At 41.1% G+C, this 21,676-nt stretch overlaps 1 protein-coding gene across 1 annotated transcript in view; it reads right to left on the bottom strand.

Annotated features, from left to right (window-relative positions):
- Positions 1-3,935: 3,935 nt before the first annotated feature.
- rims4 (regulating synaptic membrane exocytosis 4) overlaps positions 3,936-21,676 on the bottom strand; it is a 43,759-nt gene continuing 26,018 nt past the window's right edge. Inside the window, exons 3-6 of the mRNA XM_067504490.1 lie at positions 19,777-19,889; positions 19,191-19,292; positions 15,642-15,781; positions 3,936-11,361 (exon numbers count right to left, since the gene is read on the bottom strand). Of these exons, the coding sequence (XP_067360591.1) occupies positions 11,143-11,361; positions 15,642-15,781; positions 19,191-19,292; positions 19,777-19,889 (574 nt within the window). The 3' untranslated portion in view covers positions 3,936-11,142. The remainder of the gene's footprint in view (positions 11,362-15,641; positions 15,782-19,190; positions 19,293-19,776; positions 19,890-21,676) is intronic.

The raw sequence follows: 21,676 nt of genomic DNA, 5'->3' as shown, positions 1-21,676 counted from the left end.
GCCAATTTTATTGCAATGATCAACAGGAAGTAAACCATCAATCACCCCAGATTACAGAGAAGCCCAAAGTGGATATTAATACACAGAACACAGACACACGGTTATGCTCGAGCAGGTTATCGGTTGGTGTGTGTTCCCGTGTCCATCTCAGACTAGTCACATGTGTGCAGGCTTTTCTTAATTGTTTTAATGAAACTTAGATCCACTTGATCGCCATTGTCACCTTCTTAGCACAGCAAAAGTCACTTCTTGCAAACGTGCACACTTTTCCATTCGTTTTTTCCCCAGCTGATTGTAATTACTTGCAAATTACAAATCTCTCCAATAAATGCGTGCAACCCCCTACACCAGCTTTATCAGTCAGTGATCAGTCCTTTCCCCATCTACAACCCCAAATCCAAAGAAGTTAGGACCATCTGTAAAATGTAAATGAAACCAAAATGCAGTGATTTGCAAATTTATTAAAAACCATATTTTATTCACAATAAAACATAAACAACATATCAGATGTTGAAACTGACACGTTCTACCATTTCGATATTAGCTCTTTTTGAATTTGGCAACACTTCTCAAATAAGTTGGAAGAGGGGCAACAAAAGGCTGGAAAAGTAACAGCTGCAAATCAAATACAAACGAAGGAGCATCTGACAACTAATTCTTCTTCTCAAATGTAAACATGGGCAAAGGTTCACCAATCCATGAGAAACTTAAAAAAAATCGGGAATCATTTCAGAAAAATGCTCCTTAGTGTAAAATTGTGAACACTTTGAAGATCCCACCATCTACAGTGTATAATATTATCAAAAAGAAGGAATCCCTGTGGGCAAGGGACAAGGTTGACGGTCAAAATTGGATGCGTGTGATCTTCGGGCCCTAAGGCGACACTGCAATAAAAATGAGCCCGATTCTCTATTGGACATCACTGCATGGGCTCAGGAACACTTTCAGAAATCACCGTCTGTGAACACCGTTCACTGTGCAATCTACAAATGTTGGTTGAAGCTGGATCATGCAAAGAAGAAGCCATATGTGAATACGATCCAGAAATGCTGCTGTGTTCTCTTGGCCAAAGCTCATTCAAAATGGTCTGTGGCAAAATGGAAAACTGTTCTGTGGTCAGATGAATCAAAATGTGAAATTCTTTGTGGAAACCATGGATGCACTGTCCTGTGGACTGAAGAGGAGAGGGACCATCCGCCTTGTTATCAGCAGACCGATCCAAAGCCTGCATCTCTGATGGTCAATGTAATATGGAAAAGGATGTTTAAAAAAACAATTTGATGCCTTTGGAAGCGAATGTTTTTGCAGTACATTGCTCTGATTGTGTTTTTATGGGTAATATATCATCAATACAAGTATGGGGGGTGGCTGGGTAGCCTTAGCTATATGTCAAAGTGTCTCTGGGCAAGACACTGAACCCCTAACAGCCCTCTCCCATCTCCAGCTGTGTTCGTGCATCAGGAAGGGCATCCTGTGCCAAATGAACATGTTACCCTGAACTCACGGGATAAGCCAAAAGGCCCAAAAAATAAAAATGTAATCAATGCATGGTTATCGTCTCAATGAAGGAGGGTCGCTGCACTGGGATTAAAGTTAGAGAAAGATTGTAGAACTCAAACCTGTGTGAGTAATTCTTCTATTTTTCTCTAATAAGTCAAACCTTAGTCATCTTCTGTGGTTGCGTAAACATGAGTGAGTCTTGATGTTCCAATAGTTTGCACATATGATAAGTAAATACGGGTTACACGGGAAGACAAGGGAAGACGGGAAGATACAAAGGGCAGAATAGACATTTTTGGAAAGTTACAGTAGCTGCAAGACACAGCTTGACCTGCTCCATCATGGGAACAAGGAAGTGTAGGGAGTTTATTTTCAGATGCAGGTGGATGGTCTGACAAGAAACCACTTGACATTTGAGACGTTTGAGTTTCTTCAAATGGCAGCATCCAGACGTCGTGCCACTGAAAGGGTTATGGAGAAATCCTGGTTTTAATTCAAAAGCAAGAGAACAACAAAACTGAACGTGGTCTGTTTCTTTTAAGGGGATGAGAATCACGCATGTCTACACTAGAAAAACCTAACTGCCATTGTGACTTCATGAAACTTTTTATTTTCATTATTTGACCATTGTAGAGTATGGACACATACATAGTGCATACATTTTTACAAACTGTATCAGGGACAAACCAGGACAAAACGAAGAGATGGAGGACGAGAGGACACATAAAGAAACGTGAGACAGTAAAAGGGGAGAAGTGGAGGCAGTGGGTAAAAAGGAAGAGAGGAAAAGAGAAGGCTGGAGTGAAGGAAAGGACGATATGATGGTGGTGAACGGTCAGTGTTAAAATTATTTTCTATGAGCCAAAGTTTAATATTTTTTGCCCATTTTATTTTTCTGCACAAATTAAAGCACTTGAAAATGTCCCATAGCAAGACAGCGATGCAGCAGGGGGCGCTACCTAAGGGCTGAACCAGTGTGTCCATTTGGTGTCAGTGAGAGACACGTTGATGGGATTTTCCGTTTCCCTCAGGAGAAAATAATTCCTCTCTCGATCTGCATGTGCACCATCACAGCATCTCCTGCTGTGGGTCCTTTTTTTTTTTTTAGCATGTGAATCTGGCTCACTGTCTTTGTGTATGGAAGTCACGCTAGCACTCGTTTGTGTGTGTGTGTGTGTGATGTGTCTTCACTGTCAGTCTGCGCATGTGCGTGCAAAGCATGTGTGTGTGTTTGCCTAATGTGACCTGCCTTCCTGTCACGCGATTGGTTTGTGTGTGTGCGTGAGCGAGACCGAGACCTTAATCCAAGCTGATCACTTCGATCGCTGGGGAGTCTGGAGATCTGCCAGAGACGGGGAGGGGGGGGGGGCGGTTATTGAGTGATGAAAGGAGAAAGATAGAAGAAGCACATGTGATATAGAATACAAAGGAGACAGGGAGGAATAATGAGAAATATAGAGAAAGCAAGGCAGTAGAACAAGGTAGAATAATGTTTGGTGTAGAGAGCGAGGATGGATTTACTTCTCCATCCTGATAGTCAGGCTACAGCTTTACACATGGTCCTCCAACGAAATGAACCCCCACTTCTTCGGCTTTTCTATCTCCAGCGCCCCCTCGTCGTTCTCCTCGCATTATTTTGTTTCCCCTCTGTCTTTTCTTTTCTCTCTGCTCATTTTCACTCCCATCTCTTTCCATAAGAGTTTTGAGATGTATTGAGGTTCATCGGAGTTTGAAGAATATTCAGGTGTGGGTCAACCGGTACCTGTTCAGTGACGAAGGGGGAGCACTAATTGTAAAAAGGTTAGTTAGAGAGAGGTTAGTAGGACGCTTTACGGTCAGTGTGAGAAGACAATGAAATGGTTTAGCAATTCATTTTACCAGTAAAAATAAAATCCCTTCATGTATCTATTGTCTTTATCCTGTTAAGAGCAGGAGCTGGTGTGTATCCCAGCTGTCACCGGGTGAGAGTCCGCGTCCAGCCTGGACAGATCAAATATACAGTGGCTTTACTGTAACATTCCTGTCCATCTGCATCTGGAAGTTATTTTTGTTAATATTTTTACTGTATGTATTTGTTGACCCTATTTAATATTAAAATGCGTAAATGTCCCACTCCAATGTGTCCTTGCCATTTTCTGGCGCGAAGTGACTACAGACAGGAAGTGAGGCTGAGGGACTACAAAATAAAAGCTGGAAAGCAGGAGAAGACAGGGTGATAGAGGAAACGACAGTGAGAGTCAGAAAGAGGCAGGAGGGCAGGGATTGATGGGAAGAGAGGAGTGTGAGTGGGTAGACTGGTGCAGGGAAGGACCAAAAGGTGAAGGTGAATAGAGTCCGGTGTCACATCCAGGACAGCCTCCGTTTTCTCTTACAGGATATTAACAGCTCAATTTTCCAACCAACGTGCAAGTGAAAGCAAACACTAACCCATATAATGACAGAGTTGAACTATTTTATTGACAGCAGGAATAGAATAACAATACACCAAATTGTGCATTTACTCAACAATATAACAGTTTTCCAAGAAAGAATCGGCAAATATGCTCATGAGTTCAATGACAGTACGGTGAGAAAAACTAAAGTTACACTGTGGTGTTAGTCTTCTGACAACATTCTGGTCCTCAAGGCTTTAAAACATGAGCAACAAGTGGAAAGCAATGCAGATGGGCTTTTGCTATTTAATGCTCTTCTCACATTAGTTTGGACTTGGGTACTTGTTGACCTTTAAAAGCCCCTCGACCTTCTTTTTTGCTGCTGCGAAGGTGCCGATGAGCAAGTCCGTTGCTACAGTGATGCTCCTCAGTGGCCAACAGATGCAGATAGAGAAGGATGGAGCAGCTCACACTTAATGCTTTTGACCAAATGTTTGGCACATCTTCCCTGGATAACGTTCCATCAGCGTTGCTTCCACAAGTTGCCCATGTCAGCCTGAGAAACAGTGAGACTGTGGTCATCTCACATCCCAAAACCAAAACATCACCCTTTTATAATATTTTGGCGGCCTTCGGGAAATCTCCTGTTTGGTAATATCTCACATGTCCTCAAAAGGCCTCAAGTTACGGTTTAGTGAAAAGTGTTTAGGGCTGCAAACTTTGCAGATGCAATGGCTTTATATAAGTGGAAAATCAGAAGGATCTGTTGCCCGAATGCAAGACTGCCTCTGCAGAACGGCAGAGCGGAGGAGATATGTTGCTTTTGGGATCCACCAGCCAGCGTTTCGTAAGAGTCGCATGGGAGCTGCAGACACCCTTACATCCCCCAACTCCTCCCCAAAACAGAGAGAACATGATATGATAAGAACGTACATACTGTCATTCTAAAAGAAAGGGACACAAGCTGTGCTGTATTTCTGTCTAATAAGTAGAACCAATATACTAAAAGATGTGGAAGATTTAAGCTCAGGGTAAGAACTTCAAAGGGAACTCTACTCAGATTCACTTTCAGGTTGATCTTCTGCAGAAACAGAAACTTCACACAACAAATTTAAAATCTATTTTGCAGTAAGGTTAGGTCAAGAGCGTGTTCCCAATCTCTGGTGGTTTCTGCTGCAGTCAAGGGCTCGTGCAAGAAGCACTGGTACACAAAGGTTTGCTCTAATCTGACACGTACAAGCCATTTTAGATTTTCAATTTTTTTTTTTTTTTCGCATTCGCAAATTTTCCTGCATGATTTTTTCTTCTACTATAAGAGTCATTTTTCAGTTGTATGAATGACATTCACCAGTGGTCCATGTACCTGTTGTACTGTATCTGTCATTAAAAGATACGTAAAGTTTCATCGACCAAATTTATTTCCCCAACAACATGCCGGTTTTTTATATGACTAAACCGCAAACACAGTTGCATTTTGTATGTTTCCCGATGTCGGAGGAGCCCTCTGAGCTTAAGTCAAAAAAGCTTATGAGTAGGTAAACACACATTTTCGCACTTTTGCTCGTGTGTCTGATCAGAACGGTGGATTTTTGCCAGTGTTTTGGTACCAACAAATTTCTAGGTCTTTGGACACACACTTATATGCACACATTTTGCAAAAGTTAAACTATTAGTACATTTTCTGAGCAAATGCATGGCACTAAAAAAAACAAAAAAAACAATCCCAATGTCTGAAATGGCTGAAGAAAGTTTTTGTGTCAAACAGCCTTTGTTTCACATTAGATAAAAAGCTAAAAATGATCTATTCCTGTTTATGCTTCTAAGGCTTCTTCACCCTTTGCGGTGTCACACCGTTGAGTAAGAACAGAAAAATGTATGGTTTTGCAGAACAACAATCTAAAAGGCAGGTAGGATGGAAATTAGCCTGTTTCTTATAGATTCAATTGAAACCGTGACATACTATTACGTGCATCTGAGCACCAATAAGCAACCAATAGCATAAGTTTAAAAAAATAAGTCTTGTCAAGAAGCAAGTCAGTATGTTTGAGTATCTACGCTGCAAAAATCATTTTTTTGTAGGTTTTTTTTTTTTTTTTTTTGCTCAGTTTGTTCAATTAAGAGAATACACAAATAGTCAGTTCAAATATCAGTATATCAGAAATTCATTACGAACATACACAAAGAGAAAAGTTTCCATGGATGACACTTAATTTACTTCAAGTAATGTGTTGAAATGGTGACATTGTAAAACTTTTGTTTGTTTGTTTTTTGCGTCATTTTGATTACGTATTGTGACAATTCCTTAGCCCTGACAAAATGTATATTGGTGTGTTTAAGGCCTCTACTTACATTACAATTGATAGTAGTACTTCATTAGCATCCATTTGGTGGACACAGTCAGAATATGGGGGAATGCAAAAAGGTCCATTTTTGGTGCTGAACACGTCCACTTAAACACCTGCATTAGCTCATTAGCTCACTCATTTGCCCCGTAAGTCGCAACACATGTCACAATCGAACTCAGACTGGTGAACAAGAGGCTTTTGATGAGCTTTTGATTACACACATCAGATTAACAAAAAAACAAAAAAAAAACATTGATTACTCTTACTCTTGCTATCCGTGTTGGCGTATATTTTCTTTTTATACTAACAAGTACTGAAGAAAATGCTCTTTCAAGGGTCAGCTGTATACATGTATTACACTGAATTCACATAAATACCACAGTCTGCACCTGCAACCATCATCGAAACTCTATCACTCCTGACCTTTTAATTGCAAAGTGCCTGTTCTTGAAAACGAAGCCAACTACTACAATGTACTACAAAGCAAAGTGTGTAAACATTCCTCATTGGCCCTAAAATAGGAATACATCCTTCAAAATACAAACTTTTTAATATTTGGCACATAAAAACATGGACAACAACACATTTCCCAGGTCACAATAAAAGGAGTTAACTGATTTTGTATACATTTATATATAATCCCATATTTGAATTATACTCATTGAACTTTAATTGAAATGATCCCTCGTTATTCAAATTCGATTTCTTTTGAGTTAAACCGAGATCCTCAGAGACTACATGGTATAACGTATGGAAAAGAAGATGAGATGCAGTAAAAATGACAGAACAAGTGATTTTCAGTTCCTGTGTTCAGTTTTCACTGCATTTTAAATCATATTAATCCTGCTGCCTTACATTTTTATGCTATTTTATGTTTATTTATTGATATATTTAGGTTAGGTTTCATGCATTAGGTGTGATGTTTCATTAATGTGACAGTGAAAACCACTTGGTAAGTTTGTCATTTTCCACTAAGCAACTAAACTCTGCGATGACTGCATGTATTTTGATTATTGCTTTACAGAAGTTTTTTGGAAACTCATAAAGTATTAATATCCCTGCAACACTGCTACTGGTAACCTGGCCACTTTTGCAAAGTCTTTAAGAGTACAATTACTCCAAAATTGTGTGGTTTAATAAAAAGAATCGCTGATTAGTGTAAGAGAAAATATGTTGTTCTGAAATCTTTCCCTAAAGTTAAAAACTAAACTTCAATTGCAAAAGTAATATTGAAGATCTTTATGTTAGTACTGATTGCAGTTATTGTCTATGAAAGAAAAAGGCTAAAAATAAAATTCAGTTACATTGTTATGAATAAGGATTAAATTGCTACATATACATTTTCATCAATTGATGTTGGATCTCAACCCAACATACCACATTCATTTCTCCTCTTTCTTGTAGCGTACAGCTCATGCTTATAGTATTATCAACTCGTCTGCTAATTAATTTAGAGTTTTATTCAGTCATGCAGATGCTACCAGCTAATGCTACAATCTTACGGTATCTAGCAGGACTTCCATTCCCTCCCTCAGTTATAACATTTATCAATTTATAATAGATGGAATTTGGCTCACTCCAAAAGACACTAACAACCATAATATTTACACTTAAAAAAAAAAGACATAAAGGATCATAAAGTGCCCAAAATCAAATACATTAATTCTTTAACAAACTATATATTTCTCTACAGTGTGCACATTGTGTTCCCTTTAAAGTCATCCTATTTTTGTGTCCTTTTTTGAAGTCTGTGGAACCTGATGACAGTCCAGACAGATCCTTTGTTTGGATTATGCAAAGTACATTTCATGCTTCCTTCCTCTTTCGTCTCTTTTCCTGCCTCTCTTCCTCCCTCCGCACTGAGTCGTAGCATGGCTAATCACCAGGTGCCTCGGTGGTCTGTGGATTAGGGTTGTAATTTAGAATAAAAGGGACGCCTCTCTGCACAGCCTGAATGCGCTGTCAGATGTGAGCGGTTGTTTCTGTTTCCTCCCTCACAATGGCACATGCCGCAAGTTAATCAAAGAACAGGAAGGACAAGACACTTGCTGGTAGAAATTGGCACAGTAGAAACTGCTATTTGAAGGCTGTTAGCCGAAGCTTTAAAAAAAGCTAGGATGGATCTACTTCTAGAGAGCTAAGGATCATTCCGAACTATAATTAAACTGGGACATAGAGCAAGTTGTCAGCCCCGTGCTGTCAGCCAGGCTACTGTCCTCAATGCTTCTGGGAACATTTGTCTTCATAATATTAGCATCATATGTCAGCGCTACAATACTGCCCCCACCTCCTCTGCATTTGATGTGACATGCATTACCAGGTGGAACGTGAACATTTCAAACAGAACGGACTTTTTCAGCAGTACATGCCCCATTTACTCCCGGCAGCTTCAAGGCAGTTGTCTCCCAGTGAAGTTTGACCAAATTGAATTTGCATGTGTGTCACATGCATCTGTGGTTAGTTGGTTGAGCTGTAATCTCATGCATGCAATAAATCCAATTTAGTTTTGCCGCAACAGAATATATCTGTATGTTTCACATGTCCTCTTTACCGTGCATTCACACTACTGGCAACAAATCCCTTGGCCAGGGGCAGCTGTCATTCCTTGTCAGTGAAAACCGAGATTAAAGGCTCCTAGTGACCCAGAAATAAGTAAATAATACAGAACAGAACTAAAAAGGTGGAACTTTTCAACACACGTTTCAACGCAGACAACACAGAAAGCTTATATGTTACGGTTAACTTAGTCCATCTCCGCCACCAGAGAAAACATTTGGGCACATTTTAGTGGCTTGGGAGCGACTTTTTGACAATAGAAGGTTTTAGAAACACTATACCCTATCACCAGCAGACAGCAGGACCATGAATTTGGTGCCGATACGTTCTCGTCCCACAGCGTCAGATAGTGACGGTTGCTAAAGGTGTGGGATAGACATACAAAAACAACTTCAGCTTAAGGTTACATGACGAGAAAAACAGCTTAAAAACTAAATGCTACAAACAGTCACAATGTCGTACACAGACTTCCTCACTATAGTAACCACGTGTGCCACGTTGTGTTACGATCATCAATAAAGCGCACAATGTCTCACACTAGAGTCGAGCCATGGTCTCCTGCGGGAAAGTCCTGCGTCTTGTTGTACCATCCACTCACTTTATATTTTAAGTCATTGCTTTACGCATCAAATATTGAAGCAGCTGGGTTTCCATTGTACTACACGTACATGATCACCAAGGCAAACGGTTACCGCAAACCTCACGTGTAACGCAAAGAGACTGGACAAAGCGGCGCTTTGGATCAAATCGATTTTAAACTCAAAGTCAAATTAGGACACAGAGAATCAGAATCGATTGGTGAGTTTGCCAAAGATTCCCACCCATAACATTATTCAATGCATGTTACCAGGACAAAAGAAAGAATGTAATAGCAAATATCCATCATGGTTTCTGTGTCTGCTGCTGGCGGATATGTCAGGGAACAACTGTCCAGTCATAGCATAGCATGTAAATAGTCAACACTACACACCTCAAGAACAACAGCTTTGCCGGAGTCCTGCAACTTGTCATCAGTGGTGTGAATGCGGCGTTGCCAAGTTGCTGCTCATCTTGTGCTCCAAGAAGGGTTCTGGGTGGAGAGACAATGCTTTTACTCCTGTATCTAATCCGCTAATACACCTGCTCCCCTAAGATGAAAATTTCAATTTGGATGCAATCCACCAGCTACAGGTTTTAACTACCAGGTAAAATGGGTTCTTTCAATCATGTCTTCATCTAAAAACCCATAAGGCTGCATGTTTTCCTTCCTACCCAACACAGCATTAGTTGATTTGACTTATGAGCACCTTACATGAACGATGACAAAGTAGTCTGCAAACTCAGCTAATGTTGTGTGATTGTGTTTGTTTTTGTTTTGTTTGCTTGCTTGCAAGGAAGATGTACATACTCCTAAAGCATGATGGCACATTTTTGGGCACTTAGAACCTGCTTTCGTAGCCTATAAAAGGTACCCAGAAACCAATGCATACCTAGCATCGCAGGTAAGTGCATTATACTGCTGCCCTAACTGCCTGGTAGGAAAGAAAGCCAGCAGTGTTCTGGATCCCCGAGATAAGCTAAAGGTCTAGAGCCTTCCAGTAAGTGAAAGGGGATGTCCAATCAGCTAGCACATACAAAGTACCAAATAAACTGGACACTGTAAGACCAAATGTGTGACACAAAAAACCAAAAAAACATTCATGTCATAGTGCTCAAAACCAAGATGTCTTACAGTACTTGGTTACAACACGCACTTTCTGTCCTTTAAAGTCCTCTTTAGTCCAGCTCTGTACAGATCCTGTCACCTACAATCTAATGTCCCCATGCACCTGCAATATGGGAGGCGGCTGATGTCTCAGACATTCTGAGGGTAGTGTGATGTACTCTACTGCCTCATGGATAGACAGATAACATTCGAGGGTTGTCCAGCCCCTTATGAGGAGACAGAAATTCAACAAGCAGTCCTGGAAATGAGACTTGAATGTAGACTGTGAAGAAGGTGTGTAGCTGGAGCAAAGCTGAGCCTGCAGTGCATTGTAGTCCCAGTTGGACATGATCAGTGTTGGCAACTGAGCCCTGCTTTAAAGTATCCTCATTAATTAGGTTTTTGTTTTTTCATCAAAGAGCTCTGAAGAGAAGAAATGTGCCTCCCATAAGTCTCAGGGAAACAGTCTGATACAGTATCAAAAGAATTACAATACTGGTTGGTTATTTCCCAATCAGGGATGTGATTCATTCCCCCGTGTGTTTGGCCCTGTCGAGGTGCCCTTGAGTACAATTGTTAACACCTACCTGACCTGGGTGCAGGGCTATAAAAACATGTCCTAGGACTTGGTTGAGCAATGGAAACTTAGTCGCAACAACAAAACTTTAATAGTTTTATGTGAGTCTTAGGATCGCTCACAGCAGGGTCCAATGGTGCTCTCCAGGGACATCTGAGAGGAGTGACGAATAAGTGGCGCCATCGTTGGGTCCACCATAGAGGAGGTAGGGAAGAGCTTGTACCAGCCAATTACCATCGTGCTGAGGTCCAGCTCCTCCAATAGTATTCGAGCTACGCCCATGAAGCATTTGCGGTCCATCCGTCCATAATTTCCCCAAACAATTACCTACAGATCATGATGGCAAGACAAACATTAGGAGGACATTAGAGATAAGGCTAATGTATTAGTACAATTTTAACAAAGTTTATTTATTTATTTGCATTAGCATTATCATAATTGTAATGGTTTATAAAAGCAGAATTAACACGTTTAAATTTTCAAGAGTAAGGAAAGAATATCATATTTTGGAGCTTTTACATAACAGTGTTGCAAAAGTAATCATGTGTACAACATAAAATGTATTTATACAGTAAAATACTTCGCGTGTCATTTTGGCATAATTGCACCATAATTGCTGCCTGGATAACATGAACTTTGCTTTACCATTTAAGACTATGTCACATTACAGTAACACAGAAGAAGACACATGGGAAACAAAGGCAACCTTGGTTTGTTTGGTCCCTAGCCCGGACCAAAAAAATAAGGGTGGGGTTGTGGAAGGAACGGCATCTGGGGTAAAAACACACGCCAAATCAACGTGCGGAACACATTCCGCTGGGGCGACCCCTGAAAGGACAAAACCGTTGAGAAGAGGTCACATGGGAGGGGTCAGGGATGGTGCTATGGGTTGACTTTTGGTTGTTAAGTTTAGGCTACTAAAGCACAGGTCATTATTTTAATCCATATACCCTAACCAAGTCTTTTTTTTAAAGCTTTTAAAACATTACCAGTGAAACTGTTTTTATGCTTTAACGGGTTCAGTAGGGGTTTTAGAGGGTTTCATGGGCTGTAGCAGTGGCAACCGCTTTGTGTTTGAACTCTTTTCAATTCAGTGTTGCTAACATTAGAGTTGCTGGGCGGTCAGTGTTGCAGAGCATCTGAGGGGTAGAGTAGTTATGTCGCCCTACAGCAAGGACCTTTGTGTGTGGAGACTGTGAGACGTTTCATCTCCTCTACAGGATAATCACTATAGCTGATAGTCACTCGGTATATTACACTTTTATTTTTTCATATATTAAAATATTGAAAAGAAGATCGATCAGCAAAGCTCAGTCTGCAGCTCGATAAACTATAGGTGTTTCAATAAACTGAATTTAATTCATTTTACAGTTTCTGGCACCTGAACAGAGTTTCAAAAGCCCTTGAATTCTGCACATAAAGCTTTCTGGGGCAATGGAGAAGCAGACAGATTAATTGACAAAGTGATAGGGTTAAGAGGGGCAGGGGAAATTAGCATTAATCCAGATGCTTTGGGAATTTGTTCTTAAGCCACACTGGATTTAAACAGCTTCCATCTCTGTTACAGCAGAGCAGGATGAGGTGTCAATTACAGCAAATGAAGAGGGACTGTGTGTGAGAGGCACGGAGAGAGATTATGGTGGTTTGTCTGCGTCCTCTGTGCTCTGTTTCCTGACATTCGCGTCAGGGCTCATCCCACATGACCCCACATCTTGTCAAGTAGCGGACAAAATAATCAATATCCATCGGTGCGTGCGTCGTCCTATGTGGTGCTCTTGCGTGTCTTGTGCACATGCCAGCCTACTAATTTGTTTGACATGTGTGTGTGTCTGCAAGTCATTTCAATAGAGACTCAGGGGCCAAATCTGTTTCAGTCCAGAAGAATCCATCTCTTTCTTTCTTTGATCCGATCCTTCAACCACTACAATGTCCTTATCCCACCAATTTGCCTCACGCACTTTTAATTTTCCCATAAAGTCATAGGAATTATTAGCACAACCACTGCAGTCTGTACAAGTCTCTACACTTGAATCTGCATAACTTTATTAATTGCCAGCTTGATTTAACAAAGTCACATGCGTTTTCTAGCTGCATGTAAATACCCCACTACAGGAACTTCCAACATTAATTGAAGAGTCAAAGTGACTGAAATCCAAAGAATCAGTGTATCAATCAGTATCAATGTGTGTTATCTGTTGACGTCTGTCTGCGCTGGATTTGAATAAAACGCACTGAAACAAAACAAATACTTTAAAATTTACGCAATTACACAAATACACAATTAGACAAAAATGAACACGCAGTTACAGTGGGAGGAGATGGGAAATCTCAGTGATTTGTACACAGAAGCAGCGGCTCTTTTATTGTGAAGGTAACTGGCAGCCATTGTAAAGATTGGAAGCGTTTTTTGTCATTAAGAATAAAAACAGTTCTTCAGGAAAAAAGAAAAACAAAAACTTGTTGTCGTTAGTTGGAGTCCGTTGAGACGTGGAGTTTTAAGAATTTTTATGCAGACATTAGCAGCACTCTGCTTTGCTACATCACGAAGTGGAAAAGCGCTGCTGATTTCAGCGATTTTCATTATCCAGCGTGAATGAGTTTGATGAAACTCGGAGGACAGCGACACAGACGGCTGATAATTAAGAGGGAGGCGTTTAGTGGCTAATTACGCAGTGACAGGAGCAGCGGACTCCCTGAGGCAGAGCCGAAGGCCTCTCCACTGAAAACACCACCGTTTCCACCTGCTGACTACTGAGGAAAAACTGACACACATCAGGCTAAAACTCACACGTGTGTACATTGGTAATATGTTTAACCATTATGAAGAGAAGAGATGGAGCATGGCTGTAAAACGGTTACATCAAAAAAAAAAAAAAAAACAAACAACAAAACTGACAAGGAATAAATTCATTCATTCATTAAATACTTTTGAATGAATGACAGAAGGAATTAAATAAGGAAAAAAGGTAAAGAATACAGAATGGACAGAAGCCTTAATAATCTGTCTTTCTTAGTTCGTCTTTTGTGACATTTTTGATCCTGAAAGCAGCGGAAGCTCAAACAATGAAAGAACAAACTCAGCTCAAACGGCCTCCTGCTCCCTCGGGTCAGACTCAGTGTAAATGTCAAGCTCTGCTTCCCTGCTTCCTCTCCTGTGTCTCTCCTCTGCACCGGCTGAACTTTTCCCACAAAGTCATGAAAAGACAGACGGAGGGATTTCTGACATTTATCAATGCGGACAGGTCCTCTGTCCTCTACAGTATTTGTCTGTCCCCAGTGCAGCTCGTTTAGGGAAAATTTGCAGTGTGGGTCAAGTTAAAGGGCGACTTCACCAATGTTCAACTTGCTTTTTATGGCCTTAGTTTACTGTGTAAAGGTACTTGAATGCTTTTTAACATCCCTCAGACTTCCATGCAGTAAAATATTTCTCTGCTTCTAGCTCAAAAACTCCAGATGACATCAAGCGGAGGAGTTTTTCATCATTTGGAATTCAGATGATGAACTCTGGAGGAGCTCTGGAAAAGCAAATTTCATACGTAATGTGAGCAACAAGATGACATAATCTGAACTAGAGGTTCCTCCAAGTGATGTCATCTGGCATTCATTTACATCTACTACTCACACCAGACCCAAAACAGGCAAGCTCAATATCAGTGAGAGCATCCTTTAAGTACTTTGCTAAGGTTATATGACATTTCTCATTGTGGTGAAGTTATGGTTATGAAACAATCACGGTTAAATGAAATATATGTGAACAATGCCTGACTTCCTGTTTAGCTCGTGCTACCTGAGGTCACACAACATTGAACCAACTGCCTGCACAGACTTATAGACATACTCAGGAGTATGTGATGAAGTGTCCTTAAGCAAGATACTAAACCCCAACTTAGTTGCTCCTGGGGACTGAGTGTGTGATTCCGAGTTTGAATGGGTGAATGAGAAGCAGCGTAAAAACTTTGGGTATGAGGTGGAAATGTTCTACATAAGTGCAGATAATTTACCATTTAGCACAGTCTCATCAATCCACAAGGATGTGACGTTTATGTGTGAGTGGGGTGGTCAGTTCGCTTGAGCCCATTACCCCAGCAGGTTATTAACTGCACTAGTGACGTAGCCCTATAGGTACGACAGGGTTGTTTGAGCATCTCAACAGCTGCCATGAATTGTTGTACATAGATTTGAATCCCCCAGGGAACGAAGACAACAGACTTTTATTGTTCTCTTATAAATGATCCTGTGGGGCCAGCACAAACAGGGAATCAAACCACTGACCCTGCAGTATACCCTTTTCTAAATCTCGTCTTGTTATTGTCATGTTGTTTAACTTTAAACGACTTTATTGATCCCCGATGAGGAAATTAGTGTTGGACAGCTGCACACAGATGATGGTGCTACTACAGGAGTATTTTCCAAAGAGATGCAGCTTTGTTGGATTTCATCTTTAATCACATAAAAGATATTTCCTGTTTTGTTACTTTGTTGTGTTTCAGAAAAATCAGGAAACAAATCAGGAAACAAACCAAAGCTCCAATATATTTCTATGTTTGTTTTGTTTTATGAACTGCTGCTTAAACTCTGCGCTGTGAATTAGTTGTGCTGTGTCTCACCTGAACCACTTTGCCCTGTGGGCTTTCCGAGAAGACCAGGACCTGGTTGTAGAGAGGATCCAGGCTCTTCCTCACTGACTTGGTCTTCTTCTTGGCCACACAGCTCCCATTCTCCAGGAGGTAAACTTTGATGTAGGCAGCTGGAAAAACAGTAGAGGGAAAAGTTAAACCTGAGGTCAGTGACCTTTCCAAAGTACTCAGAGTCAGTCTGCCTAGAGCCTGGGTCAGATAAGACTCGAGGATTTAGAGGATAGATAGCATGAAGTAGTAGCTAAAATTATTATTATTATTATTATTATTATTATTATTATTATTATTATTATTATTAGGACACAGATTACAGTAGAACACAATAGAAGATGATAAAGAGCTGCCTGGCAGCTCCAACCTCAGCATCCTTTTACTCACAGTTTCTCCTCTGAACGTGAACAAACCACCTCAATCTGGCCTCTCTGACTTTATCTCCAACACATCTAACATGAGTTGTCCCTCTGATGTCCTCATTCCTGATCCTGTCCATCCTCGTCCCTCCCAAAGAGAACCTCAACATCTTAAGCTCTGCTACCTCCAGCTCTGCCTCCTGTCTTTTCTTCAGTGCCACTGTCTCTAAGCCGAACAACATCTCTGGTCTCACCACCGTCTTGAACATCTTTCCTTTCATTCTCGCTGATACTCTTTTATCACACAACACACCTGAAACTTTTCTCCACCTGTTCCAACCTGCCTGCACTCGCCTCTTCACCTCTTTTCCACACTCTCCGTTGCTCTGAACCGTTGACCCTAAGTACTTAAAGTCCTGCACTTTCTTCACCTCTGCTCCCTGTAACCTCACTGTTCCACCTGGGTCCGTCTCATTGACACATGTATTCTGTTTTACTGCGGCTAAGCTTCATTCCTCTGTTTTCTAGAGCAGACCTCCATCTCTCTAGATTTTCCTCCACCTGCTCCCGCTACAGAGCACAATGTCATCTGCAAAACATCGTAGTCCATGGAGATTCCTGTCCAACCTCCTCTGTCAGCCAGTCCATCACCAGAGCTCTTTCCGATGACACCCTGAGTAACCTCCCACCTGTCTCCCTTATGACATTAGCTGTAGTGGTCTAGTCATCTGGAACCACCGAACATTCAAAGTCCCTACTGTCAGTCCTACACTCGTGGCTTTCCTCTTTCCTCTTTCCGCCCATATACACGCCTTGCTTCTCTCCTTCTTCGACCAACAGTAGCCCAAATTCCACCGGCGCCCTGTAGGTCAACAGCACCGGTGGCGGTCGTTGTTAACCCGGACCCCGACCGATGTGGTATGAAAGTCAGATTCAGTGTGGAAGGTCAGGATTAGTATGTTTAATTTGGCATTTGTTTTACGACGGATGCCCTTCCTGAGACGACCCTCTGCATTTATCCAGACTTATGCCCCGTTGTGGTTGCTTTGGTTTTATCACAGCGGTTTAAAAAAAATGATAGTAATAATTAAACAGTTTATTTAGTGGCAAACGATTCAAATGTGAAATAGACAAGTATGAGACATTTAAACTAAATACTTTAAGCTCTTCATGTGATGAAAACTAGTTAATTAGATTCTGAACCATATTAATTGATCACTTCCATTTTAAATTACTTTAATTAACACGGATTCCTGTTGGTTCATTGCCCTCATCACCAGATCTACCATTGATCAGCTGTATCCACCATGTTGTGATGAAGGAGTCACAATGGGAAAGTTTTAATGCTGGCCATGAATAATATGTGTCAGAACACACACAGAACACTGGAGCCTGTTGCGTATGGGGCTATGTAGCTGCAGACTGGTCAGTGTCTATGGTGGCCCCTGTGCGCCACAGCATTTAAACCCCCAGGTAGTTAAAGTGATGGTGGGTTGGTCTACTTTACATTATCCAGTTGATGAAGCAGGAGTGAACAGAGTTTGGAACCATCAGTTTCTCCGGTTATCTGAATGTCAGCACCACATTTGGCACCTGTGCAGGCTCAAAGGTTCACTGTGATCTCGCTTTCATTTTTCAGGATGGTGCATGATCAGCTGTGAGTTTGAAAGTGTTATTTTCACTTTGTAGCTGTGCACCACAGCTCCACACTGTTGGGGCTGATCTATGTGCTAGTGACTTTACATGCATGTGATGAGGTTTTGTTGCAAGGTAAAAGCATCAAATTAATACCATGGACTGGAGCTTTTGATGCACGCACACAAACACACACTCCAAAGATGACTAGGTTAAAGATCGGACTCTGGAGCAGGGTTTTTCCTTTGCCCTATATGTAGCTCTTCTTTCATCGGTTTCTTTGTTGTTTGCGATTTGCTGTTTTGTTTTAATTGTGCCTCCCCATTTTCATTCCAATTCTTTTAATGTCTTTTTGTGATGTTCTTATGCAATTAGGATCAATGGCTGGTTTAATGTTATGTAACCACAGAGAGGGACTACAATCAGATTTAATTGTGTTTAGTTGTTACACAATCCAACCTGCAGTCAGAAAAAAAAAAGACCATGTACTGCACTAGTACCTGAAAAACATCTTAGCTAATGTGATTTATTTTTATTTTTATTGTGTTTGTGTTTGCAGCACAGTAAAAGTTAGATCTTTCCGGTGCAGTGACGCATGAAGCTGGTGAACCTTGTGGTGTTGTTTTCAAGTGCAAACACTGTATCAATGAATTACATTTGCAGTTGTGTTCATGGCTGTTAACACTGAGGACACCTAGGACATGTCCTCAGTGTTTGTGGGACTGCAAAGGGGAATAATAGCCTAAAGGGGACTCGATGTTCTGCACATTGTGGGATTTTTAAGGTCTCTTTTCTTGTTACCTTGCCTCATCATTCTTCCGGTTGAATTCAGGTTCAGTTTGAGAATTTCACCAATGTCTGCTTGATTAGTTAGTTTTACAGCGTTTTTTATAGTCGTTTGAAGGACTGTGCAGAATGTGGTGGAGCATTCAGTGCAGCAGACAGCAAGAGAGCGAAGCAGAGGGGGAAAGCTGGTTTGAGCAGAGTTCAATGATGCCTAAGCTGAGGAACCGTTGCTCGGACTTAAATTCTTTTTATTCCTCCTACATTGAGAACATACAGTACATGCTGAAAAAATGCGGAACATCTGACCATCCTGACCAAATGTTACGACCAACCAGACCAACATCTGGAGCCTGAGAACACTTCACAACCGCAATATCCAAACCATATGTCGCTCTTACTTATTTACGTAGCTGATAACCTCCCCCGGTTCTGTGTGCTAATCCCCTAATCATTGAAAACAGCCTCTTCTCCATTCATGCATCTTTCATATCTTCAAGTACCACAACAGTACTTGAAATGGCACCACAAATGTCTGCTGCAGGCTGTGTGTGTGTGTGTGTGTGTGTGTGTAAATTAGGCTATTTGCTGGCTTGTGATGCATTCATGTAACCATTCAGCTTTTCTACTGGAAGAAAACTTAGTGTACGTTTGAATGTAAAGTGCAACGATTCTGATGTTTTTCTGACATCCAGTAAAAAAAACATTCTTGTGATTGTTACGATAACTCACTGCCATGGGAGGTACTCACCTGGAGGTCCCTTTGAACCTGGTTTCATAGTGAGTCCTCTTGCCTGGACAACCTCCACCTCCAGACCTCCGTTCCTCTCCATCAGGCCGATCTCAACATCCCCTGGATGGATGAAAGCACAGCAAAACAATAAAGATGTAGGGAGGCGAATGTATCTATTGTCAAGTACAATAAATATACAATAATAAAAGCATGAGAAACTTCATGTTCACAATAGGTAAATAATGTGAATAAAGTGAAACACAGTTTGGTAACAGAGCAGTCAGTAAAAGATTGTGCTAAATTGTAAAAGGACATTTGTGTGTTTTTGCTGTTCAAGATGGCCCTGTGTAACCCCAGGTCAGCAGAATCCAGACTCCAGACCAGGTCTCAGTAAATGCAGGGACCATAGCCAAGTGAAGTCGGTTCAGAAGCAAAGCGCTGCATTACTTTCTTTGGAAAAGGCTTATGCTCGATGGACCCTATAAAATGTGCATCCAAGTTTCATTGTCAGTATAAAAATAAACAAAAGACTTTCTGTAGATGGACCGCTGATAGTCTCATGAGGCTCTATGGCCATAAAAAGCTTAGTGCAATGCTCTCTCACCCATGGAAGTTGTCGCCAGCGTCTGTCGTCCAACAAACTGGGCGGGTCCCATCCCATCCAGGAAGTCACTGAACTGGGCATCAGATGCCAGACACATGCCACTGTAGTTGAGACTGCAGAGACGGAGAAAGAGGGACACAAAGGGACCAATGCTTAAACATGGAACACGCATTGTACTTCTACCGTATACAGAAAAAGGGAGCAAGAGACTAGAAGATAACAACGGGATGCAAGACAGTCTGGAGAAATAAGGAGGAGGCGGAGAACAACTGATAACTGGAAGCCATTCATCACTCTTGTTTCGACTTAGATAAACTCCCAAAATTTAATTAGCTGAAACTAAACTCAGTCGGCTGGATTTCGAGCTTGACCCCCTCTGTTCTCCTAAGTGAGTGTGCACAAAAGGAATAATAAAAAAAAGTGCTTTAGTGGCACACTGCCAAGTGTACTACAACTGTGTGTGTGTGTGTGTGTGTGGGTCTCTGGCATTTCCAAAACTACACATCTGTCAATTTTTGGGCAAGACACTGAACTTAGGCTAAGTGTGTCCTGATGCGTGTACCTTATTTGTAAATGTTGCGAAAAGGCTAAATATAACTTTAAAAGTCTTATAATTATACATAAAGTAGGATTTGAATTCCATTTTGTTGTGGGACTCTATTAAAATGCAGCTTTATGATTAGATTAGTTTTTACCAAAAGTGCTCTGACTCTCTCATTTCACCTCCTTTGTCTTTCATGAAGTATATAGATTACACCAGATCACAAAAGGTATAATATGGCCTCTTTAAATGGCTGACTGGATATTCAGGCTCTGTGAGGAAAACAATATCAGAATGTGCTCTACTTTTGGAAGCACTCAGAACCCACTGCACAATCACTGTGGTTACGATGCAGAAAAATACACTCGAAGCCTGGAAATATGTTTTCAGCCCATGGTTATGTCCACGTGCCACACAAGCTGTTACACAGATGCCTCGATACATTTAAATGGGAGCTTATCTGTTCCTGTCAGACGTGAATGAGATAGACGGCTGGAAAACACAGTGTAGACGCTTGAAATGAAGCTTTTTTTCTTCACCAAAATGTCCACCAAATAACGAATGCATCGGTTTGGAAGCAACAGAGTTAATTTTGGTACCTCTGACATTATGTAACATTGGACTGGACAGCAGGTTTGGAGTGGAGTTGGTCCAGTTTGTGACACTGTAGTCAGGCCAGGGACACTGTCTAGCTGCCAGCGAGGAAACTGACCCACTTACAGTAGATCAGTGTTGTGGAGGACAGGCTGCATACACTTATTTGGATTATATACAGCCTGGAAACGAGTTAATGCGGTGTGCGATGAGGAAAAACTGTAGAACAGTACTGATTTATGAGGCAGCTTTTTATTGCCAATGTGAATTATTACAGCAGTCGTTTGGTTCAGTTTAGGGAAGATGTTCAGCTTTTCATTCGAATTTCAAGACCCGTTTTCCAATGTTTCCTGGTTCAGGAACATGTTGTCTGGATGTGCACCTGTTCACGCAGTTCACCGGTGTACATCAGCTTAATACAGGGCCTTGCAAAAGTATCCCTTCACAATTATTGGTCCATCACATAAAATCCCAATAAAATACATTTACATTTGTTGTTGTAACATGACAAAATGGGGAACATTTCATAAGTATTTATGAATACTTCTGCAAGGCCCTGTAGATCAAATGAGTCTGAGACTGCATGATGATGACAATGCAAGACAGCCTGGAGGAATCCAGGAAGGAGAAGTGATAAGTGGATGTATATCACTCCTTTTGTAACTTTGTAAAATTCCTCAAGTTATAATTAGGTTGCTGAATCTCAGCTCAGCCCGTTGAGTGTTTATTTTATTTTCGGTGTTTGCGAAGGAATCAGCACAGAGT

The sequence above is a fragment of the Channa argus genome, chromosome 5 (assembly GCF_033026475.1).
Source record: "Channa argus isolate prfri chromosome 5, Channa argus male v1.0, whole genome shotgun sequence".
Classification (NCBI taxonomy): Eukaryota; Metazoa; Chordata; class Actinopteri; order Anabantiformes; family Channidae; genus Channa; species Channa argus.
The sequence above is the reverse complement of the archived record's forward strand: the minus strand, read 5'-3'. Positions and strand labels throughout refer to the sequence as shown.